Source organism: Sinocyclocheilus grahami, unplaced genomic scaffold (assembly GCF_001515645.1).
Source record: "Sinocyclocheilus grahami isolate Dianchi unplaced genomic scaffold, SAMN03320097.WGS_v1.1 scaffold509.1, whole genome shotgun sequence".
NCBI classification, from domain to species: Eukaryota; Metazoa; Chordata; class Actinopteri; order Cypriniformes; family Cyprinidae; genus Sinocyclocheilus; species Sinocyclocheilus grahami.
Window position 1 is genome coordinate 463,363 of NW_015505688.1, and position 25,573 is coordinate 488,935.

General features: G+C 39.4%; 2 protein-coding genes across 6 annotated transcripts in view; both read right to left on the minus strand.

Moving 5' to 3' along the window:
• Positions 1-2,183, minus strand: part of LOC107554663 (acidic repeat-containing protein-like) — a 14,568-nt gene extending 12,385 nt beyond the window's left edge. The window contains exon 1 of the mRNA XM_016237248.1: positions 2,074-2,183. The gene's annotated coding sequence lies outside the window, so the exon portion shown is untranslated. The remainder of the gene's footprint in view (positions 1-2,073) is intronic.
• Positions 2,184-4,661: 2,478 nt separating this feature from the next.
• The window catches only part of LOC107554662 (UDP-N-acetylglucosamine--peptide N-acetylglucosaminyltransferase 110 kDa subunit), a 21,997-nt gene continuing 1,085 nt past the window's right edge, over positions 4,662-25,573 (minus strand). The window contains exons 2-23 of one of the 5 annotated variants that reach the window (XM_016237244.1): positions 23,166-23,316; positions 19,921-20,164; positions 18,884-18,952; positions 15,586-15,702; positions 15,423-15,502; positions 15,144-15,339; positions 14,683-14,823; positions 14,464-14,564; positions 14,217-14,370; positions 14,036-14,137; positions 13,767-13,946; positions 13,474-13,632; positions 13,287-13,376; positions 13,062-13,187; positions 12,044-12,214; positions 11,848-11,964; positions 11,606-11,770; positions 9,861-9,908; positions 9,492-9,644; positions 7,425-7,677; positions 5,682-5,805; positions 4,662-5,598 (exon numbers count right to left, since the gene is read on the minus strand). In XM_016237244.1, the coding sequence (XP_016092730.1) occupies positions 5,418-5,598; positions 5,682-5,805; positions 7,425-7,677; positions 9,492-9,644; positions 9,861-9,908; positions 11,606-11,770; positions 11,848-11,964; positions 12,044-12,214; positions 13,062-13,187; positions 13,287-13,376; positions 13,474-13,632; positions 13,767-13,946; positions 14,036-14,137; positions 14,217-14,370; positions 14,464-14,564; positions 14,683-14,823; positions 15,144-15,339; positions 15,423-15,502; positions 15,586-15,702; positions 18,884-18,952; positions 19,921-20,164; positions 23,166-23,316 (3,122 nt within the window). In that variant the 3' untranslated portion in view covers positions 4,662-5,417. Of the gene's footprint in view, positions 5,599-5,681; positions 5,806-7,424; positions 7,678-9,491; positions 9,645-9,860; positions 9,909-11,605; positions 11,771-11,847; positions 11,965-12,043; positions 12,215-13,061; positions 13,188-13,286; positions 13,377-13,473; positions 13,633-13,766; positions 13,947-14,035; positions 14,138-14,216; positions 14,371-14,463; positions 14,565-14,682; positions 14,824-15,143; positions 15,340-15,422; positions 15,503-15,585; positions 15,703-16,894; positions 18,833-18,883; positions 18,953-19,920; positions 20,165-23,165; positions 23,347-25,573 lie in introns of those variants that run through there. The other 4 variants (XM_016237243.1, XM_016237246.1, XM_016237245.1 and 1 more) reach the window with 4 other exon arrangements.

Here is a 25,573-nt window from a genome sequence, read left to right on the forward strand (position 1 = left end):
GTAGGCCTAATTGTTTACTGTTTGTAACGAAATTCTTGGATTATTGTCTAAAATTAAGCATGCTGATAAATAGCAATTATCATGTTTCAGAGCGAAATTCTTACATTCTTCTTAATTTTATTAATTGTAATGTATTAATTAAAATGTATTAAATATATGAATCTAACCTTAGCAAACCTACCTAAAATGCAAAAACTGAAAAAGTGTATTTGATTTTCGTTAACTTTATTTCCGTGAAAATAGCTGCAGTTGTTGTGCAGTAGAACACAAAACAGGCTCATTAAAACACAAACGCACACACACACACGAGATGAAATGTGCCTAGATCTTTACAAAATACACCTATATTATAAAGCCTGTGAAAAGCACACAGAAGATAAAATGCACTTGAAGAACGCTTGGTTTATGAACCGACGTCAATGAAAGAAACACACTTTCTAGTGTCAAGTTAAAATAAACCATAACTGAACTGAACCAGAACTGTGGTCTATTAAAACATCTCTTGATGTTTACTGGCGTTTAGAATTTACTTTAAGAAACATTAGCTTGGACAAAGTGTCAAGCTTCAGCATTCGCTGTGCCCGAAAACACTCGCTCAGCCCTGGAAGAAGCACTGGGGATGCTGGAGATTTTGCGGGAGGGATCCAGCACTGGTTTTCCAAAATCCAAGTGGTGTAGGCTAATATCTTCTGTACTCTGTAGTTCTGTATTTAGGCCTATATACAGCTGTGTGTTAGCTTAGGTCTACAGTTTAACGGAGATTATTTAATAACTACGGAGCTCCGAATATAATTCGAATTAACAATTTGTTTCTACGACTCCGCAGGTTTTATTCTTTTTTAAATTAATGTATTACTATTTATTAATTTTAAGTAATAATGATTGTTAGAAAACACTCTCTGTCTTTTGATGCCGTACCCCTCCTTTCTGTCTCTTTCTCTCTCCTTCTCTGAATCACCCCTCCTCTATCTGTTCTCTGCATGTCATACTCTGTTCTACTATTCTCGATCTCGAACAAGCAAATCACCAAAGGCCTTCTGGGTTGAGCGAGCGGCACTGAGCGTATTGAGCGAGCGGAGCGGAATCTTCAGAAAGGCGCTCTGCGCTCTTAAGGAAATATTACCACTCCGCTCCGCTCACATGCTCTGCTTCAAAGTAGATACCAATGATGATCATAACCAATGTCCATCACATATGCGGACTGATATCTAAAAGTTTTTTTTTTATTATTCTTTTCACATTTAGATATAAAAATTTAATAAAACGTCAACAATAAAAACAGCTAGCTAGTTTAACTGATTATCTTAAAAGTCCAAAGATATCGGTATTATTTAATACGGCTGTTAACACGTTCTCCGACAAGCGGAAGCAATGAGACCTGTTTTCCGGGTTTGGTCAGGTGATGTTCGACATATACCCTTTTATTCCGCTTGTACTACGGTCACCACACCTCAAGACAGCGACCAGATGATATATTTAAAGGGTTTCGTCGCTTTAGTGAGCAGGATTATTTCTTCCGCATCTCATCCAGCGCCTCTTTTGCTAGCTCCAAAACCAGATTTTAAAGCTGCTAATGGATTCAAGTATTCAACGGCCCCGGATACCACCTTTTTCTTGTCGTAAAAATGGGCGCGGCCATTTGTAATTTCTATGGGTCTGGCTTCCGGTCTCATCTGCGTCCACTCCGTCCAGCTATTTTTAGCTGAACAAAACAGTTCGTTTTGCTGCTTGATATTGAAAGTTGGTGTGTCTTATCATATTATTTTAATGTATTATCTTAATTATGAACACACTGGTTTGTAGTGCAAACCGTTTTACCGTTTACTGCACGTTGTTATTCTCCTCGTTATTTACCTATAGCGGCTAATGAACCGGAAGTCTCACCCATAGGCTTACTTCCGCGTTGAAGAAAAAGGTGGATAACAATAAAATAAATATCCAACCCAAACTGGATATATTTATCGGCGTTTTTCCTGTTTGCAATATCGAGCGATAAATCAACAAATAAACAAGCGACCACGTGACAAACGGACATTTAGCTTTAGCCAAAATCTTTTGGTTCGTTCAACATACCTCGTAAAACTGAATGTGATCTATCGCGCTTTAAACCAGCAGCTCGACCTGACTGTGTAACAGCGTTCAAATTTCCCCAACCGGAACCTGTCATCTGCGAGAGAAAGACAACTTCCGGTTCCTGAAGTATTAGTCCTGCTGCAGGCGAATGGACCTACAGTACAATAATAAATGCCCTACGGGTTTCTCCCAGATTTATTGTTGTTGCATTGTGTGACAGTAGCACAGCAAGTTTCACAAGAGTGACTGAAATTGAGCTGTTTAAATGTGTATGATTGCTTGTTCAAATTCATATTTACAAATACATTCTTGTATTATTATTCTGTATTGTCCAGAGTGGTCTGTATATGATGAAAACAGCTCAGAATAATGGTTAAGACCACACAAGAGCTTGGAGTTGATATTGCATGCTCTTGAAAGGTTGCTCTGTTGACCAAACTGGAAATAATTGTTCTTATACAGTCTGTAAACAATAACCCACATGCCTCCATTGCCTAAAGGTCCAGCTGTGTTTCTGTAGCAAGCATTGCAATTCCCTCTGACCTGCTAATGTCACCCTTCTCAAGTGAACACAAAACCAAGGCTAAAGAGTGAATTTAAACTAGGTTTGTGCAATAAGTAGTTTAGTATGTGCATTTTATGCTGTAATGACTTTTCCCCTTTCTGACCTTGCACTGGCTCACTATTGATCATCAAATTTTTAAATCGTACTAATTACTTATAAAGCCCTGAACGGTTTAGCTCCTCAGTACTTGAGAGAGCTCATATCGCAGTATAGTCCTTCAAATTGGCTGGTGATGAGTGAAAAAGTTAATTAATGAAACGTGATCATTGGAATTTTTCTTTTTAAAAACATTAGGTCACACCAACTAAGTTTATGTGAAGGTTGATCAAGTAGAAACTGCATTTTAAGGAAACATTTGTAGCTATTAACACTTGGGTTTGTATTATTTCTGGTGGCCAGCGACCCAGCATTGACTGCTGTGCATAAACACTGCAAATGTGCTCACATACAAACTGTATTTACAGAAAATGGCATTCCATTATAATGTAAAGGTATAGTTTACTTAACCTCTAGACCTGTTAAGAGAAGTCACCATTACTTGGCTCAAAAAGTGACATGAAGCCCAGTAAAGGGTCAGGTTATGAAATGTAAACTTACTGACAGATTCCATGAATTGGGACTGAAAACCAATCCAGTACAGTTTGTCTTTAACAATAAACATGTACTGTACAAAAACCTTTGCTCTTAGCATAACTGCCACACTCAAATACTTGTTGGATGCTGAGGTTTCATGCCAGAAATGTCAGACTCGGCTTCAATCGAGAGGAAAACTAGATCCTGCTGTGCTGAACCTCTCTCGGTCACAGTGTTGGTCCTAATATTCATTTGTGCTCAGAAGATGAAAGATGAAAAAATTAGGAATTTTTGAATGAACTAACCACTTAACATGTCAGTGTGGTTATATTATGTCCACTTTTTCAGCTACATTTACTGAAAAGTTATTGGAATTTTAGTTTAGAGGTCACAAATATTAACTTAATCTTTGAGGGGTTTAGACTAGATGTTAGATATTTCAACATCTAAATCCACTGCTAAAGAAAAAAAATATTTAGGTAATTGCACCTTTGGCTTGGAAGTCTTCATATGGTTCCATCCAAATTTAACTTATGCACAAAATACCACTAAGAAAAGTAGGAGAAGCCACTGAATATAAAAATTTTAATTTATATAATAAATGACTTGCGGCTCAGAGCGAGCAGACGAAACACAGTAAATGCAGTCATTGCTTTTGGAGGTGGATGCTGCTGTTTGGGAACGCAGTCGTGTAAGACAGTTCTGGGAGGCAATTATGCAGAAATACTTTGATGACAGACTTTGACTCAGGCATTGCAGAATGACCAAAACATTTCAGATCCTGTGCAACGAGATCAGTCCGCAGGTTAGGCAAGTCATGCCATCCCATCATGCAAAGTCACATGACTTTTTAGATGCACATGGAGGAATTTATTCGGCAAATGCATTTCCAGCTCCCATTATTCGCATTAACTCTTTTTCAACTAAAGTTAAAAACCACCTCAAGCAAGCGTAAAAACTTTAAGGGATTTTTTTTAATTTGACATTTCCATCACTCGTTTCTGATGCAATACTTCAAAATGCACATAAAAACAGGGTGATGGAAACATAGCTAGTCACTTACATAATCGAATCTGTGACAACCCTGAGTGATCTTTAGTCCCAGTCTCCCCTATTAAATCTCATAATATATATATATTTTTTTAAAAGTCTAGAAATAAAATTTTACACTCGGTCTACACTGAAATGAATGTGATGTGAATAGAGCCCATTATGATCAGTGATACTGTGAACACTGGATGACAGATGCACTATTTTCAATAATAGGACAAATGGATTCCTCATTTCTTTATTTACAATTGGTGCACATCACGGTACTGTCAGCAACAAGACACCCTGCACACCGTATCAGCAATATAGATCACAATAACCAGTATGTGCTAGCTCCTAAAAGGAACGGAAGAATAAATGAAAAAGAAAAAAGAACTGCAGCCAAGTATGTGCAACTCTCTTTAAGGTTTGCCACATCTCTTTATTTCAGTTTATGTAAAGAGCCTTACAGAATTGACAGTGCATAAACAAAATGAGTTAATAGGAAGACAGTGTACAAAACCAAAACCGCTTAGAACATACTTACCTAGACCTTTCCTGGTAAAAAACAAAAATAATTTTTAAAAAAATCAGGAGGCAATTTGCAAGTCTTCTGTCATTGTGTCTTAAGACACTCCTCTATTCAGCATGTTCACATAGCATGTTTTGAAAAAGAGAGGAAATTTTCTCTATTGATAGCATACGGAAATGTCGGCATTCATTTGGGAAAAAGATTGGTGATCCGAGGTATGTATCCGTCACCCAGATTGAAGTCATGATAAAGCTAAAACAGGTCAAGAAGCACATTACCTAACTAAAAAAAACCTATCTGTGATGATTACTTTACGTTTATATATCTACTGAATTATTTTAAGACTGCCCCTTCTCATTTTAGACCTCACTTTTTTTGTAAAGTCCACTTCAATTACAGAAAAGTCCCTTAAGAAGCAGAGAAACAAACAATTAAAGTGGAGCCAACCAACATCAATTTAGTCAGACGATGGAAAAGGGGGAGGAGTCTCAGTGGAGCAGCTTTGTGCATCCTGCTGTCCATTCTGGCTCATGGAAACAAAAGCTGGTGGGGATCATAGTCACAGTGCTCACCCAGAGAGTCTCTGTGACCGTCACATACTGGAGGACATGAGGGGTCGGGGGGACATGCAGGGACAAGCTTAGCTTATCCGCTCTCGCTGCTCTCCAGAGACTGCATTTTGACCATGTGGTCAGGTTTGCCTCCAGCGGCGTAACGCTCCCACATCTGCAGGTAGAGTCTCTCCAGGTCCATGGTGTACTGTTTGGTGTTGAAGAGCGGGCTGCAGATGCGCTGCTTCCACACGCGGGAGCGGACCTTCTTCAGGCTGAGCGGAGCGAAGGAAGAACGTGTTTCAAGGATCTTAAACATGTCTTGATTTGAAAGTGGAAATTGACAAGAACAACTTACAATTCCATATCAGTGCCAAGCTTCACAGCCACATCTTCATACTCCTGACGGCTTTGGGCAATGAGCTCAGGACAGCCAAGACAGGTGAGCTGAGAGGCAGCGACACGTGAAGCCAGTGTCTCTCCTGCAGTAAACATCAGGATGTCAGGGTGTTTACTAATTTATTTTTTGGCAAGTAAAATTATGATCATGGATGAAAAATGGTAAGCCATTCCTTACAAATACTGTTTTAAAGGAAAATGGATTCCTTTTTGAAAATAGGCTAATTTTCCATCTCCCCTAGAGTTAAACAGTTGAGTTTTACCGTTTTCTAATCCATTCAGCAGATCTCTGGGTCTGGCGGTAGCACTTTTAGCTGTAGCTTAGCATAGATCATTGAATCTGATTAGACCGTTAGCATCTCGCTCAAAAATGACCAAAGAGTTTCTATATTTTTCCTATTTAAAGCTCGACTCCTCTGTAGTTACATCGTGTACGAAGACCGACGGAAGCGGCAGCAAAGTTTCTTGATTAATACGCCGGAATGAGAGTATAGTTCCTAGCCATATCGGCCTAGAAAATTGCAACTTTTCATTTTCCATCGGTCTTAGTACACGATGTAACTACAGAAGAGTCAAGTTTTAAATAGGAAAAATATAGAAACTCTTTGGTCATTTTTGAGCGAGATGCTAACGGTCTAATCAGATTCAATGATCTATGCTAAGCTAAGCTAAACGAACTACTGCCAGACCCGGAGATCAGCTGAATGGATTAGAAAACGGTAAAACTCAACTGTTTAACTCTAGGGGAGTTGGGAAATGAGCCTATTTTCAAAAATAGTGGAGTGCTCCTTTAAGAAACAATAATAATACAATTTATTAAAGTTTAAACCAACTTTTATTTTGGCGAGTTGTAATGAAGACCTTCAAGTTTACTCTTTTAATGAATATTACTTAAGTTTAAAAAAAATACAAAAGACAATTTCACCGGTCATAACTTCTGGAGATAAATAGTGCAAACACTGGACAAGGATGACATTTTCTATTGCGTATATGTCGAGCATGCTATCCATTTACTAAGTAAGCTAAATGGAGGATACTTTGAAAGGCTGTGAGTTCATCTGTATAGTCATCTGAACAAACCACTAGCCCCAAGTATGAGAAATACCAATAGCTATGCTTACAAATCACACTAATACGAAATAGGTTAATAATAGTGATGCACCAAAATCAAGTTTTTTTTACAGAAACTGTTTAATTTAGCCAAAATCCAAATCAGAAAGTTTAGAGTTAGGCACACTGCAACTGAAAAGATCACTAAAAGAAAACTGGAAAGTCTAAAAGATCTGTTCATCAAAATGAAGAGCTATTCAAATCAATACTGTTAATTCAGCACTAGCGTCCACACAGCTGACATGTTTACCTGTTGTAGCTTATCCACACTGTGAGTACAAAATAGACAATGACAGTCAAAAAGATTTGATTTGTCAGCTGAACCGCTTTCACCTTTTATATTTACCTGAATCAAATCAATGCGATAAACGAGTTTGGTCAAAAGTAATAAAGTAGTCTGATTATATTACCTACAATGTGTAATGTAATAGATTAGGTTACTAACTACAGTGTTCACCATGTAATTCAGAATCAGTAACAGTCTACAATATTTTTTTTTTTTTTTTTTAAGTACCTGTAAATGAAGTACCTGTAAATTAAGAGGTGTAATTTTTTTTAACCATATTTAGCATGTGCTCCTAGCTTGTATTACCTGGCATAGTAACCATGGGGGTACCAGCCCACAGCACATCCATGCCTGTGGTGTGTCCGTTACAGAGCGGCGTGTCCAGGCACACATCAGCCAGCTGTCCACGTCGCACATGCTCCTCTTTGGGAGCCACAGGGGAGAAGATGATGCGAGAAGCAGGCAGGCCCATGTTCTGAGCGTACTGTTGGATATTGGGCTCACCCACGGCTGGGAAGCGCAGCAGCCAAATCACACTGTTGGGCACACGCTTCAGGATCTACAGAACCGAGAGCACAGTGAATGGAGCTGCCAGACAAGCAGTTTCACAATGAGTACATACTGTTACTTTCAATGAATTGATTCAAATATTGATGACTTTTACTTCAACAATTTGACTCATTACAGAACTCGTAACAGGTAACTACACCTTATTTTATGCGTAAAAAAATAATAAAAAATTCAACATTTCCTTGTGTTAACTTTGTGAGCCAGCCTGAATGGTTCTAAGAATGGTAAGTAACGGTTAGTTATATTTCCATTTGAGGTTCAGCACGGCATGTAGTGAGAACGGTTTGGTCCGATGGTGATTCAAAAACGGCTTTTCAATCTACTTTGCAACAACAGCTGTTTGGTTGAAAAAAATCATTCAGATTTATTTTTACAAAAAAAATAAAATAAATCGGAATGACTAAATATCGATTTATCTATATAAAATAGAACTAGCTGAAACAAATTATTTAAAAGAAAGAGGAATGTTGGTAACCAAACAGTTACTGGTCCCCACTGACTTCCACAGTATAGATTTTTTCTCCATAATATAGACGTCAATGGGGACCAATGCAACTGTTTGGTTACCAGAAATATTCTTCAAAATATCTTTGTGTTAGCCAGAAGAAAGAAATTCATACAGAACAACATGAGGATGAATAAATGATAAAAAATTTTATGTTTGGATGAACTATCCCTCTAAAGCACGAGTTTGCCCAGCTTTGTACTAGGTTTGCCGCGATAGACGGTGCTGACGGTGATACCGTTGTTAAGACACAACACCGGTTACGTCACTTGCCCACCACGGCACCGACCCCCACCGTCGTTTTCATTTTTTTTATAGTAATAAAAATCATTTAGTTCAGTGAAAGAACAGACACCACAATTAAAAACTGAATGCGGCTGCTCAATGCAGCGTGCCGAACGACAGTCGCATCACAGATCAGATTTCATTTCTCCAGTGAGGAGAGCGAGTCGAGCTGACTGACAAGAAGAGTGAGGCGAGGCGAGACAGACAAGACGATGGCGGATGATTTCGTTTCGAAACTAAATGCAAAAGCGCGCCTGTTTGGCAGTATTTTGGATTTTGAAAAGCCTGTTGACTTTTGCTGTTTATCTAAGGTGATTTTGGAAGTTTTTTTAAACATTCGTTTCTTATTTAATTGGTTCCACAGTGTTTGCTGATTTTTACTTTATTTAAACTTTGTGTAATTTATTATTTTATTTGACATCAAGGTGTATGCCAAAGCGTTCTTATTAGTTTTTTAAATAAAAGTTATATGTTTTATATATAGTCTAAAGTGAGTTTGACGTTGTATTTTGTTGTTGCATTCAAGCAATTTACGCAGAATTGCCGCTATTTGAAAGTGAAAGTAAAATGCGCACACTGCTTTTACAGGCTATTTAAAAGTGGAGGAAAAGAGGAAACACCCCCCGCCCCTGCGGTGATACCGGTATTATCGGTGTTGTCACACGTCGATTAGTAGTTTATGTAAATGAACTGTGTACTCTCTATGTGAACTCTCTCTCTTTTACCTGGACCAAAATATCACCATTTGTTTGTCAGCCAAAGTCTACTGCATAATGCAAAATGCGCCATTTTGCATCATCCGGCGCACTTTTGACAGATCCATGGTTTGTTAAAATTACAGATCGAACTTCTACATTTTGTATCAAATCAAAATCAAAAGTGTATTATGGGTGTCAAAGTCTGCAAAAGGCATGTGGCACTGATTTTTTTTTTAAATTTCTGTTGCATAGATATGTTGTTTTTTAAAGCCCATCTTGGTGAATGAAGGAATTAATTCTCCTTTTAAATCTTACATTGGCCCACATCTGAAGGGTGGGAGGGTCAATCTTATAGAGCTGGTTGAAGTTGCAATAGACAATAGAGTCTTCAGGGAGGCCATATTGCGAGCGGGTGGTCACCACGATTGTTCTGGGAACTTCTTCTCCTGTTGCTGCCTTGTTGTTAATCTAAACAGAAACAATAAAGAGCAGATGAGTTAATAGTTTAGGTACTGAAATGCATGTGCCTTAAAACTGTCGCCCATCCCTAGAAGCCTTTCAACTTTCTCTGCCACCAAGTTTGTGCCACCTACAGCAGTGTGAAGGCCCAAGTGTAGGGAAAAATGGCTATTACACATCCTGTCTCAAAGCGTGCTGTTCTCAGCCAGTTTGTGTGTGCCATACCTGCAAGGCTACAGTCCCAGATACTATAACCTCCTCCACTGTAAAAATCTGAAAAACAACAACATGTGGTAATATTCTGACTCTGCCTACTATGAAATTGTCTTTTCGACAGATCTTCGAGATGATCAAAGGAGGAAACTGATCTGAGGTCATTAGAATCATTTCACACCACCAATCTGACGAAAATTAAATCTCTCATCGGCAAATACAAATGGCACAAGAGCAAATACAGCCACGTTCCGATAAAAACACCTTCACACAGCTAAATCTCAATAAATAATTACATGTTGTCAATTTGGCCATGACAGAGGTGTCACTGACAACAAAAGACAATATTTTAGGGATGCACCGAATGTTCGGCAACTGAAATTATTCGGCTGAAAATACAAAAAAAAAATCACATGTCTCCGATGAGAAGAAGAGGTGGCTGATGCTGGTGGTTAGGCTACTGTAAGATGATTGAAATCGCGGCCTCAAACGATTAGTAAATAAACTGCAGAATGTTATATTTTCTAATGCACGCATGAATTGCATGTATTCTGACAGCGCTGCACAAGCTCGCGGCGCCAGGGTTCAAAGACCAAAGCGCGAGGAAAATCTGCGCTGAAACTGTTACTCGTCAGTTGCTCAGTAACATTTTTGTGAATTTTTTAAAAAGGCATGTGACAATGTGTTACGTGCGACAAACATCTTCCCAAATTCGTAATGAGAATCATTTATAAATCTGCATGCTGTTGTCAACAAAAAGAAGCACCGAGATCTTCCTGTGGGTTTCTGCCAAAATAAAAGCCGAGAAAAAGCAACAACTCCAACATTCATAAATGTTAGTATTGTAATTGTACTCGTTCTGTAAAATAAAATAAAAAAGACAATAATAATTACCCTACAACAGCTCTATTAATACATTTATTATAACATTCACAGTGTTCAAATTGGGATCTGTAATATATTCTAATGTTTTAAAAGAATTCTCTTCAGCTCAGCAAGGCTGCCTTTCTTTGTACAGTAAAAAATACATGCCTGATTCAAGTCTAAAAAAAAATAAAAATATTATTTTACTAACTTATTAATTTTAAGTTAAATTGTGCTTTGTTGGTATAATGTCTGCTAGAATGTTAAAAAAAATGTTCAGTTAAGTAAATATTTTTAAATTGTTGTTTTGTAACTGATTTTTTATTTGAAAAGCAGGACAAAACAGTAAAAAGCACATTTTGGCTATTTAATATATGCAATGGTGAGAAAAAGAAGAAAAAAAAAAAAGAAAAAAAAAAGGCAAAATAGACCTACATGGGGAAAAATGCAAAAAAACGTGTTCAGTACTCAACCCAGTGTTTAATTTTTTTCCGCTTCGACCAAGAATTTTCATCTCGGTGCATCCCTACAATATTTAGAATTTGATCATTGATCAGAAATTGATTTTGTGAGCGTGATTCACGTGAACACTTTAACCTAATATTTCCAGTTACCAGAAACAATTAAGACAGCTTGCATGTGTCAGAATTTTTTGCTTGTCCAAACAAAATGAAAAGAAATGGAAAACAAAGTGCATGTAACCCTCTTTTTCAGAATGAAGGCGTAACCAGAAAAACGATGTGCATGTAAATGTGGTCAACTACCCACCAATCCGTCATGCTAAGAATGATGTGCACAACTAAATCCCAGTGAGAACCCAACTTTCAAAGCAGTGAAGTTAGTGAAATTGCAGTGAAACCAGATCAACACTGAGGGCCTGCAATGGGCCGTACCTGAGTGGTGGCCAGACCGTTGCTGACGGTAAAGCCGTTGATGGTGACCTGGATCTGGCCCTGGTTGATCATGTTAATGATGGCCTCAGCCGCTGTGTTCATAGGGATGATGGGCATGGACAGGGCACCGTTACTGTCAGCCGACTCTTGACCATCACATTCCATCTGGAAAAGAAAGAAACATTAGCATTTCTGTTTAACAGGGCAATGGAATGCACTAAAGCAGTGATTTCTTCACTAACCTTCACAACTTTGATATCTGGCAGGCTTTCCAGGAAGGCTTTCAGATCGATGCCATTCAGTACAATGCGATTGTCGAAAATATGGCCATTTGACTTGAAGTCTATCACCGCTTTTTTCTATTGGTTAAAAAAAGAAAACCATGAGCCTCATTCTCTGTTATAGATTTAAAAAATGTGATTAGAGACTCAAACTAGCCTTGAGGTGAGGGAACATATTGGCATGATCTCCAATGAAGAAAGTGTTCGGCATGTAGGCCAGTTTCTCAGAGTACTGCTCTGCAACCTCAAAAGGAGACGTCTCCTTATCAGTGATAATGTAGTCCATGAATGGACCTCCACTGGTCCCTGGGTATCCAAGCCACATGGCCTAGGGTAGATTGGAAAAAGTAACTAATTATTAAACTAGATCTTTATATATTATCTGAAGTATATGCTACCATTTAAAAGTTCAGGGCCAGTACAATTATAATTATATTTATATAATAAAATAAATATTTCTTGAACACCAAATCAGCATATTATAATGATTTTTTAAGGATCATGTGATGATAAAGCTGCTGGAAATTCAGCTTTGCATCAAGGAAATTAATTACATTTTAAAACGTATTCAAATAGAAAACAGCTATTTTAAATTGTAATTATAACATGCAATGCTAGTGTTCCAGCTGTTTCTGCCTCTATAATATTCCAAGCCTAGGTGCAAGACAATCCTTATTAATAATTGTAAGAGAATCATCATTAAGGGTTTCCTGAACTTAAGTTCCTAAATATGACCCAGGTCTCTCCTTCAACGCAAGTTTACGCCTATTTTATCACCCGCTGGATAAAAATAGCCACACATTTGCACACCCAAATAAATAACATGAAATAAACATGTGATGATAAAGCTGCTGGAAATTCAGCTTTGCATCAAGGAAATTAATTACATTTTAAAACGTATTCAAATAGAAAACAGCTATTTTAAATTGTAATTATAACATGCAATGCTAGTGTTCCAGCTGTTTCTGCCTCTATAATATTCCAAGCCTAGGTGCAAGACAATCCTTATTAATAATTGTAAGAGAATCATCATTAAGGGTTTCCTGAACTTAAGTTCCTAAATATGACCCAGGTCTCTCCTTCAACGCAAGTTTACGCCTATTTAACACCCGCTGGATAAAAATAGCCACACATTTGCACACCCAAATAAATAACATGAAATAAACTAATTCAACCTGAATGGGTGCAGGGCGCAAGGCGAACAGCTCATTGCGTGCTCCTTTAGTATAGCCATTCATGTTGACCAAGATGTGGACTCCATCTTGCTGGATCCTGTCTGCTGCTTTTCCGTTGCAGGTGATCTATGAACACAGGACACGATGAAATCAAGACAGACCTCCAAATGGAGGAGGAAGATGATATACCTAAAATAAGCTTGTGATATGTACATGTATACTCACCTGTGAGAGGTCAATGAAGTGATGAGACTCAGCCATGACTTTAACTCTGAAGTTGGTGCTGTCATCGGGGCTGAGAGCATAGCAAAACACCTGTGAACAATATAACCGTATGAAATCACCAGCTCACCACGATGTGATCAACAGAAAGATCTATACATAACTACTGCGTGCATTACAGTCTCATCACCTCAAATTTCTCAGAGTTGTGCATGCCAGGGATGGACTGCATCAGGTGGGAAGTGGGATGGTTGCCAAAATCAGAGCTTACGTAAGCCACACGCAAACGGCCTCCACTGGCCTTCAAGTCCTTTGGACGCTCATAGGCAGGTTTATGAAGAGCATTGATCTACAGAACAAGTATTATGCTGATGCTTATGAACTGAGTAAGTATAGGAGCTACTTTTACACCAAAACCAAGGAACAAATCAGAAAATGTATCAGAATGGGCTTGTATAAACATGTTTAATGTAATATACACACCTTATCCAGACACAAGTTGCCATGCCTCTCTGCAATTGCTTTGCGAAAACCATGAGAGAGGGGGTACAGCATGCTGTGATGGGGATGCACGGATGGCAGGCGGTTCTTCTCCAGTTGATCAGCCACAATGCTCACCAGCTTCTTCATGCGCTCATCGTAGTCGGTCCAGTCACATACAATCTGAGGACCAGAGCACAATATGACGTCACACAAACATTCCCACCAGAGTGCACAGTGAAAACACACACACATTCAAGATGTTTACGTACCTGCAGACAGTGAGCCAGGTTACAGTAAGCATCAGGGAATTCAGGCTTGAGCTTCAGGGCAGTGCGGTAAGATGCAATTGCTTCAGGAATGTTCCCAGAATCCTTCGAGAGGAGAGAGATGCAATTTGAATTCAAAGTAACACTGAAAACAAGTGAATTCTCCAGGTCTCTAGATTCATACCTTGTGTATGGAAGCCAAGTTACTGTGAGCATCTGCAAAAGCGGGGTTGATCTGAATGGCTCGAGTGTAGCACTGCAGCGCCCCCTGAACATCCTGCATCTCTTTCAAAGTGTTGCCCATGTTAGAGTAAGCATCAGCAAACGTGGGGCTGATTCTGCTCAGTGGTTGACAACAAACAGACAGTGAGACTTTGAAAGACACCAACACAAAATTACATCAGGCTGCAGCTACAAAAAAAAGAACAAACCTGATTGCCTCCTTATAGTGCATGAGAGCTTCCTGAAGTTTCCCCTGCTGTTGCAGGACACTGGCAAGGTTTGAATGGGCAGCAGCAAATTCAGGGAACACCTTTCCAACAAATAAAACCAAAACTTAAGACATGGTTCTAAATCTCTCACTTGAAATTTTTTTTAAGCATGTATAATAACGAATATGGATTTTCAGCGGACGTCACTGGTCCCCTCACCTCCAGTGCTTTTCTGTAGAGCTGCACAGCATCCTCAATGTTGCCCTGCTCGCGCTTGATGTTGGCCAGATTGTTAAGGGAGTCAGCGTGAGTCGGGCACAGACGCAGCGCAGTGTTGTAACACTCCTCAGCTTCAGAAACCTAAAAGTAAAAATGAAAGTTAGCAGCCAATAAAGCTCTTGATTCTAAAGGTTGTCCAGTGACTTTTAGCAGGCAAAATTCAGCCATTTCAATAGGAATTCATGAGGTTGGGAATTTCTTGCAAGGGCGAAAGACTTCCCAATGATTTCAAGTTGGGAAATTTTTTTTGTCTGCAAAATTTCATTTATGGGAAATTTATAATGACTGTGGACACTGCACTAAGAAATCTGGTTAAAAATTAAATAAGATGAAGACATGAGTGTAGACAGCAGGAATGCATGACAGAGGCATAATTCAAGAACATAAACATAGGTTCTTACATTGCCCTTCTCCTTCAGAGCATTAGCGAGATTGCAGTATGCATCAGGAAAGTGTGGCTGCAGCTCAATGGCACGACGGTAGGTGTCAACGGCCAGGTCAATCAAACCCTGCTCATAGTACACGCATGCCAGGTTTCCATGGACAACAGCATGGTTAGGGCTCAGGCTGAGGGCACGCAGATAACCAGCAACAGCTCTGTAAGGGGAAAACGACATGTCTCAGATTGGCTGAAAAAGGCTGCGAAGCAAAACGTAATGGCAGAGGATGCAACCATTTACCTGTCAAAGATACGAGCCTCTTTCAGAACATTGCCCAAGTTGATGTAAGCGTCCAAAAAGTTTGGGTCCAGTGTCACTGCCTGTAAATCCATTGAACAGGCCATGTGAACATCATATTCATTCATCATCACTGTCCAAAGTGGGATTGTCCTCTGCAACCAACCTTCTCAAAATGATGTATGGCCAGCCAGATCTCCCCCTGAGCATTGAACACGCAGCCCAGGTTACTCCAGGCCACAGCAAAGTTTGGCTGAGTTTCAATTGCCTTCAGGTAACAAGCCTTCAACAGGATAACAGTAAAAAAAAAAACAGGAGGAAGGAGGTGGTAGATAGAAGAACAGAGTAGATAGAGTAAGGGTTGAAAAAGTAAAGAAAAAAATCAAATAAAAAGGAAGAAAGAACAAAAAGGCAGACAGAAAATGTGTTAGTATCTATTCTCACAAAAAGCAAAAAGTGAGCCTGCAGCATGGGCTCGCGTGCGCGAAATTCTGCTGCGCTAAGCTGCCCACTTTTCCTACGCTGCGCAAATCCAACCAACACCAATACTCCGACTTACATTCTTCAGTTATGCGGTTTCGAATTAACTTTTAAATTAACTAAAATATTTCACTTAAGACTAAAAACAAAAACACGTGGCGTGCAGAGAAGTCAGCTTTAGATCATTAACGTTACATAATCTCAGTAAATTTCACAACCTTAAATGCAAATGCGGCGTGCAGGCGGAGGTCCCTGTAATGCGAGCGCAAAAAGCCACGCAGGCAACCCACACTGTGGTCGCCGCTTGCGCCGTTTCCGCTAGCGCCCGTATTCGCCTGCGCCAACGCCAGCTCAGGGTGCAGACAGCAGACCTGGAGCGATTTGACTCCCCACCAGACTGGCACACACAAAACTATGAAACCCTCTTCCCTTAGGGGCCTTCAAATGGACTGAGTACCCACGGCCAATTCCATTCATATCTTAAGGGGTTAATTGTTGGAGAGTTAGCACTACGTAATGGTCGTTGCCATTGGTGTCATGTTTAAGGCTGCACAGCCACTGGGTGCCATGCTAGCAGGGAGGGCATGCAGGTCTGCAACCCGCCAGCCAGAGGTCGAGGGGAGGGGGAGTGCGTTCAAGCGCGCGTCTTTTGGTCGCGGTTTTGACGCTGCGCAGCCCTTGCGCCGCTGCAGACTCACAGCGCATCATCTGCTCAGCAGAACGCTGCAACTCCAAATAAAGGAGAAAAAAATAAATCATAATCCAAATTAACAGGAAAAAAACAATCAACAAGTCAGAGAGTTAGAGGGTTCTTACTGTGCTTTCGTTTGCTTACAACATCCAATCCATTTCTCTTTTTAAATACTTGGGCACTACACTTTTCTTTTGCTTTCATTAACTATAGTTTTTTTGTTCTTCAAAGGAAGCCACAAGACAGAAGAACTCAGGCATTGGAGTAAGGTGTTTTTCTTTCGGTTTTGTTACAAACCCGTTACCATATTTTTGGACTTTGTCTGGGGGGGCGGCCGCAGCTGGAAGAGGAGAGGACTGATGCTGCCCTAGTGTTCCTGTCCACCGGACCGCACCTACGCAGGAATAGTGTCACCCACCTGAAACCTTCTAAATAACAATATCACTTGTGGAAAAACCAAAAGAGACAAAATAAGAAAACAAGAGCGTTAGTAAAAGTTTGCAATCATGACATTTCATATGGAGATCAAAACTTGTATTGACAAAGCAAAACAAGTAAAACAAAAAAAGGGGAAAATAAATTCAAAATTACCTAACATCAGTTTAAACCCATGTGATGAAAGGACTGTACATTTTCAGAATCAGGAGTATGTTCGCGAGGGGTTGAGAGTGAAGAAAGGCTTTGAGATGAGATTAACACGTAAGTTCAAATTTTTCATTACCGTGTCACATTTTCAAATATAGATAAAGGAGGGAGGCCAACTGGCTTGATCTTACCTAAATGAACTGATCACATTTGCTCTGGGAATATTATTAATGATCATAACATACAAGGGGGAAGAAATGTAATCGATGATTCTTTTGGTCTTTGTTTACATGGTTTAATACCTTGTTTGCTTTATCCTGTCCTGCCACCTGCACTCCTGGCCAATGGATAAGGAAAAAAGCCTGGGGTTTAAGGACTTCATAATCATCTAGAAGCCTCCACAGCTCTGAAATAAAGAGGTCATCGCTTGTGTCGCGCGTGTTTAATACTCTCGCTCTATCATGGTGTCTGACGCGTGCAGTGGAGTGCAAAAAGCGATCTGTCTGCTTGGCACAGCCCAGGGCTGACACAGTGTTTTAAGTCGTAAATATAGGGGGATGTGAAGTTGAACTGGGGGGGGAACGAAGGCCAAAATGATATAGGCTCTACTCAAATGCACTATGGAGCCCTTACAAAGCATCTGTTGGCTTGACTGAGGGGTCAGGCAGACAGTTCGACGCGCGCACAATCCACGGGCCCTGTGCGAGCGCGCGGGGGGTAGGAGCGACAGAGCTGGTGGGGGGCCGCCGGCCCCTCGTACTCTTCCCCACCCCGCCCCCCTGAGGCACCAAATAAGAGGGCTTCTAACCAACAGGAAGAGAACTCTCTCTACAACGTCAAGACAAACTCCCAAAGACCCACCGAAACCACAAATAGCCACATTGCCTCAAAGGCAGTGTTTATTTGGGCATTGTAATGCTGGGAAAGTAAATCCAAACTCACAGCCAAAGGGCCATGACTTTTTAACTTTTAAAGGGAATCAGTTGCTTTGAGTAACGCAAATGACCAGAAGTGCATGGTTAGGGTTAGAAGCCATCTTATTTTTTGCATAGCAAAGACCACTATCTTCATCAGTCCATTTATTTCTCCAAGACCGAGCCAGCAAAACCCCTCCAAGAGACTACAAGGAAGAAAAGCATGCCAAACTGCAGCATGTGTTTTAAGACCCCCATTTGGTGAGAGACAGAAGAGCCCAGCCTTTCTTCCTTTGTATGGGGGCAAGCGGGGGCTGGCCGGGCCAGGATGAAGCAGTGTTTTAGACTGAAAGAAGCATTGGAGTGAGAGAGGGCAAAAAAGAAGAGGTGGACAGAAGGGGAGTGTCTCTAACCTAGTCATCCAAATTAACAAAATAGCAAGTGAGAGGGTAAAGGGGTCTTAACCTTGTTGAATTAAAAAAAAGAAAAGAAAAAAAAAAAAGGATTTTGCTTTTGACTAGGTATGTGGGATGCAGGTGACCTGGTGGCTCTAGGTACACTCTGCTCTAGTTGAGGCTAGACCCGTAGGACTGTAAAGAGTGCTGATGTGGGGAAATAAAATGAGCAGCACACTCTTGAGTGCACTTACTAAATAAAAACAAGTCTAACACTCACTCCCAAAGTACAAGAATGGCTAGGTGTCTGACGGGGGATTATGGTCTACAGCTATGATTTTTAAATTAAAAACAAAAATCATTACATAAACGTGCAAGGGCCGACATGTTTAAACATACCTTTGCCTCTTCAAGGCGCCCAAGCGCCTTAAGCAGGTTTCCCAAGTCACTGCGTACACAATACAGATCCTGTAATTAAAAGCCAGAAAAAAATGATCAATTACCAATTAGTACATACAAAATACAATAGGGCTGGTTGACATATAGAATATTTACAACACATTTAATATTTTGTTATAAATACTAAACTTAAGTTGTGAAGACTGTGATGATTTTAGTGCTCCCTTTATCCAGCCACTAAGGTTCAAACTATTTGAAATAAAAGATCTGCAAAGATCCTGAATGTCATTTAAATTGTTAAAAGATGTTTTATTAGTACACTACAATAATACATAAGTGATACTGAAATGATTCAATATCATTTTTCCATCATCTAATATATTCAAGATTACTTTCATTTTTAGGGGTCAAAGTCACTGTTTAGGCTTCTTCCAAGAATTTGAAATAATGTTTAAAATTATGGCTACAATGATTGGTTATGCTATAAAATACTGAGATATTGCATAATAGTGTTGTCATAAGTACCGATGTCGGTACTGAAATTTTGAAAATGTGATGATGCCAGCATTTCCCGCTAGCATTTAGAGCGCTGTTGAGCGGATTCTTACAGCTCTGATTGGCCATTGTGTCCACGCGCTCAACGGATATGTCTGTGATTGGCTACAATGATCCATCTATGAGCAGATATATTAGGGATCCGCTGATAAGACGAGGGTTTCAAACGTTCCCGTGTGTATCTGTGTAAGCGCTCTGTGAAGAGACTGCAGCGATGATCATTGTAGCCAATCACAGACATATCTGTTGATCACGAGAACACAATGGCCAATCAGAGGTGTTTGAGAATCCACACAACAGCACTCAAAACGCTAGCAGGAAATGCTGGTATCGTCACATTTTTTAAATTTCAGTGCCGACACCGATACTTTTGACAACACGATTGCATATTGTCAAAAGGCTGAAAATAGAGATAATTTCTAGCTATATGACACAGCATGAAACCACTGTGATTCTCTGAAACGTTTTGAGGCTTAACTCACAGGATTGTACTGGAGGGCGGACACATATGCTTGAACTGCTCCCTCCATGTCCCCTGCCGCCACCAACGCTGCTGCCAGGTTGATGTATCCATCGATGAAGTCTGGTTTGAGACGGAGCGCGTGGCGGTAGTGCTCGATGGCCTCCTGAAGTTGACCCCGTTCCTTGTAAACGTTGCCCAGGTTTGAGTAGGCCTCAGCCAGCATGGGGTTCTGCTTGATGGCCAGAGTGCTAAAGTGAAAAGACCTGCAGAATTAAGAGAATGAAAATTAGGAAAATTAATAGAATGAGACATGTGACATTCCCACCATGTGCAACAAACACACTCCCTATACTGTTCCCTTAAAGAACTGTTGCAGGTTATTTGCAATTCAAGTTTGTATAGTGGATATGGACAAGCTGTCAATTAAAATGATTGTTTATTAGTGTAATAGTTATTCTTGTCATGTTTACAGAATGCCATGTTCTCACCGTTTCTGAATTTTCATAATGAGATTTTACTTCTAGATTTTCAGCTTTCATAAAATTTGTTAAATTAAAGATTTTAATTTGTAACATCAAAGATTACCAAATTACGGTTCTTTGCCGTGTTAATTTAGTGTTAAAAAATTTTTCACAGACAACGAGACGATAACGAACAAACTCTTTTTGAATGACAAAAACTATGACGTAAATCTATTGACATTTGTGTCAACAAATAAAAACAAGACATAAAAACAAGTGTATGTTAGCGGGACATAAGCTAACATACACTTGCTGCATGTAGGGATGCAGCGATTAACCGGTTTCGCAATTAACCGCGCTTTAAAATGTCACGGTTAATCGTAAAGGTTCCGCTAAATCGAGTGTTTCTGTTACACGGAACGGAACTGTTGCAGCTTGCACGAAACGAAAAAAGTTACACTAGCGGTGCACCAGCTTAAAATGACGTGCTTATCAGAGGCACGGAGGCTACTACATGCATTAGATTAGAACCAAACAGCGAAGCTTTATTTCCACCAGAGAAATGCTTGTCGATAGTGTGGGACCATTTTGGCTACACCAAGAATGACCAGGGTGTCAATTAAATATTGCTGTAAAAAACTGCTGCTAAAGAGCGAATACATAAGGCACGGCTTGCTGTACATTGAACAATTTTAATGCACGACATGAAGGCAAGAAAAACCTGAGGCGAAGCTACAGCTCGTTAGCTCCGCATTCTACCCGCTTCAGATCAGAAAAAGATAAAATAGTGCGGTAATATCAGATTTATTTGAATTAATTATAACATTTAGCTACTTGAATGAATTATGAGAGAGAGAGAGAGAGAGAGAGAGAGGTGACAGTTGCCTGTGTGAATTAGCCTACCTGCATCTGTGCATCTCTCCAGTAGGCTATTTAATCTATTTTATTAATAAAAGTCACGGGGCAGCATTCTCAACAAGTCTGTGTCCTCCTGAATGTTTGTACATGTGTGCAGCGCAATCTCCGATCTCACAAACCAAAATAATAGGCATGATTTTCTCAGGCCACATGTAAAATCATATGAATTATTATAAAGATTATTCAAATGAATACGTATGGATGACAGTTGATTACAATATTTCAGTTTATTTCCATCATTAGTAACAGTTTCCCCTGTGGGACAAATAAAGTTAATATTAGTCGTATATTAATAATAGGCTACTTCATTAACTATTTACTATCCGTGTTGTAGTATTATTCATAAGAAAAAAACAACAAGATTTTTTTTTTCACCATGTTTCCAAATTCTCTACCCCAGGTCCAAAAGAAATGTAAAGAATTAAGGTACAAACAGAAAACATTAAATACTTTTGTGATCTATTTCCATCTGTTATTTTCAAAAGAGAAATACTGTCATGGATGTTTACAGAGCAGAGGTCACCTTTTTTAATTCCAATGGGAGAGATGGACTTCTGTTTGTCTTTTGTTTATTATTATGTTGTGCTGTATTGTTGGTTACTGTGTTATTTCTGTTTCAAAAGCCAGCAATAAATAACACTTTAATATCTAAAAAGTGTTCATGTGATTTTATACATTAGTAATGTTGGGAAATGAATAAATGCATAATCGTCATAATCGTAAAACCATGATTATTCCCCAGACAATAATCGTACCAACAAAATCTATAATCGTTGCATCCCTAGCTGCACGTCACATAAAACGTTCAAAAATTTAAATATGGGGGGAGTAAGAGAAGAGCAGCCATATGGATAAATCTGACGATGCAAGAGATAACTCAATTCGGTCCGGTTTTCAGAGCGCAGACACTGAAGCATACACACACAGAAAGCACCTCTCACAGCACGCGAGTACTCTTAAGCGTCGCATGAACGGAGAATTACACACAAAACAATGTAAAATTGTCCGTTTTGACAAGTATTCACGTAAACACAGTTGATTATGTCTTAAGTGAACGTAAACAGTAGGGAGAACGTGTATCAGTACATTGCAGCCATTGCCGCTGTGCATTCGGTTTTAAAGGGACAGCAGCCTAATTGTTGCTATTGTTCGGGTCATTGATGTTAATCAAGCAACAACAGAAAGACAGAAAATCACGCACTGCTCTTGCCTGAATCACTTTAGTAGCCCTAAAGATTCATCTAAATTTATTTATTGAAATAAAAATGTCTGCTTGAAAGAATGGTAAACAAGTTGCTATAAAGAATGCATAATTAGTCTATATAACCATTGCTATTTCATTAAAAAGACCATGTTCTTGTTCTTTATGAGAAGTGGTTTTATTTCATTTTAACATAAAGGCATGTTGTGTGTCACCGCAGTTAAATCGGTTATCTATCATGATAAAACCTTATTATCAAACCTATATAATGACTTTGGAAATTTTAGAGAAATGCTTAATAAATGCACTGTAACTAAACCCATTGGATTTCAGCCGGCTAAATTTACTGTCGATTTAGCAGACTAATATTTTATGATATGTAGTCGACTAAAACTAAACAATTCAATGACTAAAATATGACAAACTAAATTGCATTTTAGTCAAAAGACTATGACTAAAACTAAATCAAAATTTGCTGTCAAAATTAACACTGATGTGCACAGTAACCCCAAGAACATGGATTATCAAAAGGTCACCACCTTCAATATAAACAAAAAAGAATAATTACTGCCTCTTAAGGCAAAAACCCCAACTAATAGACCTTTAACACCACTCCTTCTTCCCAAAGAGAAGCAGTCCCACAGACCGAGCTCCATGAAGACAGAGCAAAGGTGTCCATCTCACCTGTCAAGCCTGCGGCACTGGAAGTGGATCGAGGAGAGCAGCAGCAGTACGCCAGTATTATCCGGCTCCTGCCTCCATAGCTGCATACAGTGGCGTTCAGCCGCCTCAAAATCTCCTGACTGATATTCACGGTGCGCCAGCTCTGCCAACCCTTGGAAGGAAAGCATACGTTTGGTTGGTTCTGGAGCACCAACGCAACCCAAAGGAGGGGGGAAAACAACATGTTAGAAGAAATGGAAATGAGGTCAAATTAAAATAAAATAAAAAAGACAAGAACAGTGGTGCTGTTTTAGAAATTTTTTTAAACTATAACGTTACCTATTTTTTGAAAACCAAACTTCATGTATTTTGATCCATCTGGAAAGTGTTCTATGACTTTTTGGAGAGTCTAGATGGTGACTCTTTTGTGGAATTGATGGACATCGAAAGTACACTGAACAAAATTATAAACGCAACACTTTTGTTTTTGCCCCCATTTTTCATGAGCTGAACGCAAAGATCTAAGACTTTTTCTATGTACACAAAAGGCCTATTTCTCTCAAATATTGTTCACAAATCTGTCTAAATCTGTGTTAGTGAGCACTTCTCCTTTGCCGAGATAATCCATCCACCTCACAGGTGTGGCATATCAAGATGCTGATTAGACAGCATGATTATTGCACAGGTGTGCCTTAGGCTGGCCACAATAAAAGGCCACTCTAAAATGTGCAGTTGTATCACACAGCACAATGCCACAGATGTCACAAGTTTTGCTGGAGCGTGCAACTGGCATGCTGACTGCAGGAATGTCCACCAGAGCTGTTGCCCGTGAATTGAATGTTCATTTCTCTACCATAAGCCGTCTTCAAAGTCGTTTCAGAGAATTTGGCAGTACATCCAACTGGCCTCACAACCGCAGACCACGTGTAACCACACCAGCCCAGGACCTCCACATCCAGCATCTTCACCTCCAAGATCGTCTGAGACCAGCCACCCGGACAGCTGCTGCAACAATCGGTTTGCATAACCAAAGAATTTCTGCACAAACTGTCAGAAACCGTCTCAGGGAACCTCATCTGCATGCTCGTTGTCCTTATCGGGGTCTCGACCTGACTGCAGTTATTTACTGACTTTTATTGTGGCCAGCCTAAGGCACACCTGTGCAATAATCATGCTGTCTAATCAGCATCTTGATATGCCACACCTGTGAGGTGGATGGATTATCTCGGCAAAGGAGAAGTGCTCACTAACACAGATTTAGATAGATTTGTGAACAATATTTGAGAGAAATAAGCCTTTTGTGTACATAGAAAAAGTCTTAGATCTTTGAGTTCAGCTCATGAAAAATGGGGGCAAAAACAAAAGTGTTGCATTTATAATTTTATTCAGTGTATATAGACAAGTATGTTATCACAGTTTTTTTTGTTTTGTTTGTTTTTTATAAAAAAATTAAGATTGAGTTATTGTTGAGTTCATGTATTTTTTTTTCCAGTTATGATGAAAAATGTAACTGTTGTCTTAACCTGTATGACAATCTTTGAAAATAAAATTGTAAAAAAAAATACAAAAAAAAAAAATATATATATATATATATATTTTAATATATAACAATTGTCACTGCAAAAAAACCTGCAGATTTTCTAAAACTAGCACAGATGGTTCATGTAATAATGACAGCACTTGTCATGTACTGCCATCAAAAATATTAATAAAAAAGAAACTCTGCATCTAATTATCTAAAATGACTGAAATTAATAAATTTGAGGTTTTAAAATCATTAATGAATTGACAATAATTGAGATTAAATTCAGATGTAAAGGAATGAATCGGGATGAAAATGAAAAACAGAAGAGGTTTGATATGAATCGAGTATAATGTGATATGAAGGTGGCTAAGGACAGATTAACATAATATGGGTGCATTCCAGAGTTAAAGGGGTCATATGATGCTTTTTTAAAGATCATTATTTTGTGTATTTGGTGTAACAGAATATGTTGACGTGCTTTAATGTTCAAAAAACACATTATTTTTCAAATACTGTACATTATTGTAGGTCCTCTATGCCCCGCCTCTCTCAAACGCTTCGTTTTCTACAAAGTCCCTCCTTCCGACAAGCGCAGTCTGCTCTGATTGGCCAGCTGACCCAGTGCATTGTGATTGGCCGAACACCACAAGCACGCGTCGGAAATGTAACACCCCTTACCATAATCGCAGCTTCATCTTTCAAAATAAATGTAAAGACAGTAAATAATGTAATTCATTTTATCATCAGTTCGAGCCCGAAAGGGCAACAGAGTCTCGTGACAGACACAGTGATGAAGCTGGTATGTGTGCAGTACACAAGCCACGGTTAAGACAGCTGACTCCACTGCGATGTGACCCTGTCTCTCTCTCTCTCTCTCTCTCTCACACACACACACACACACACA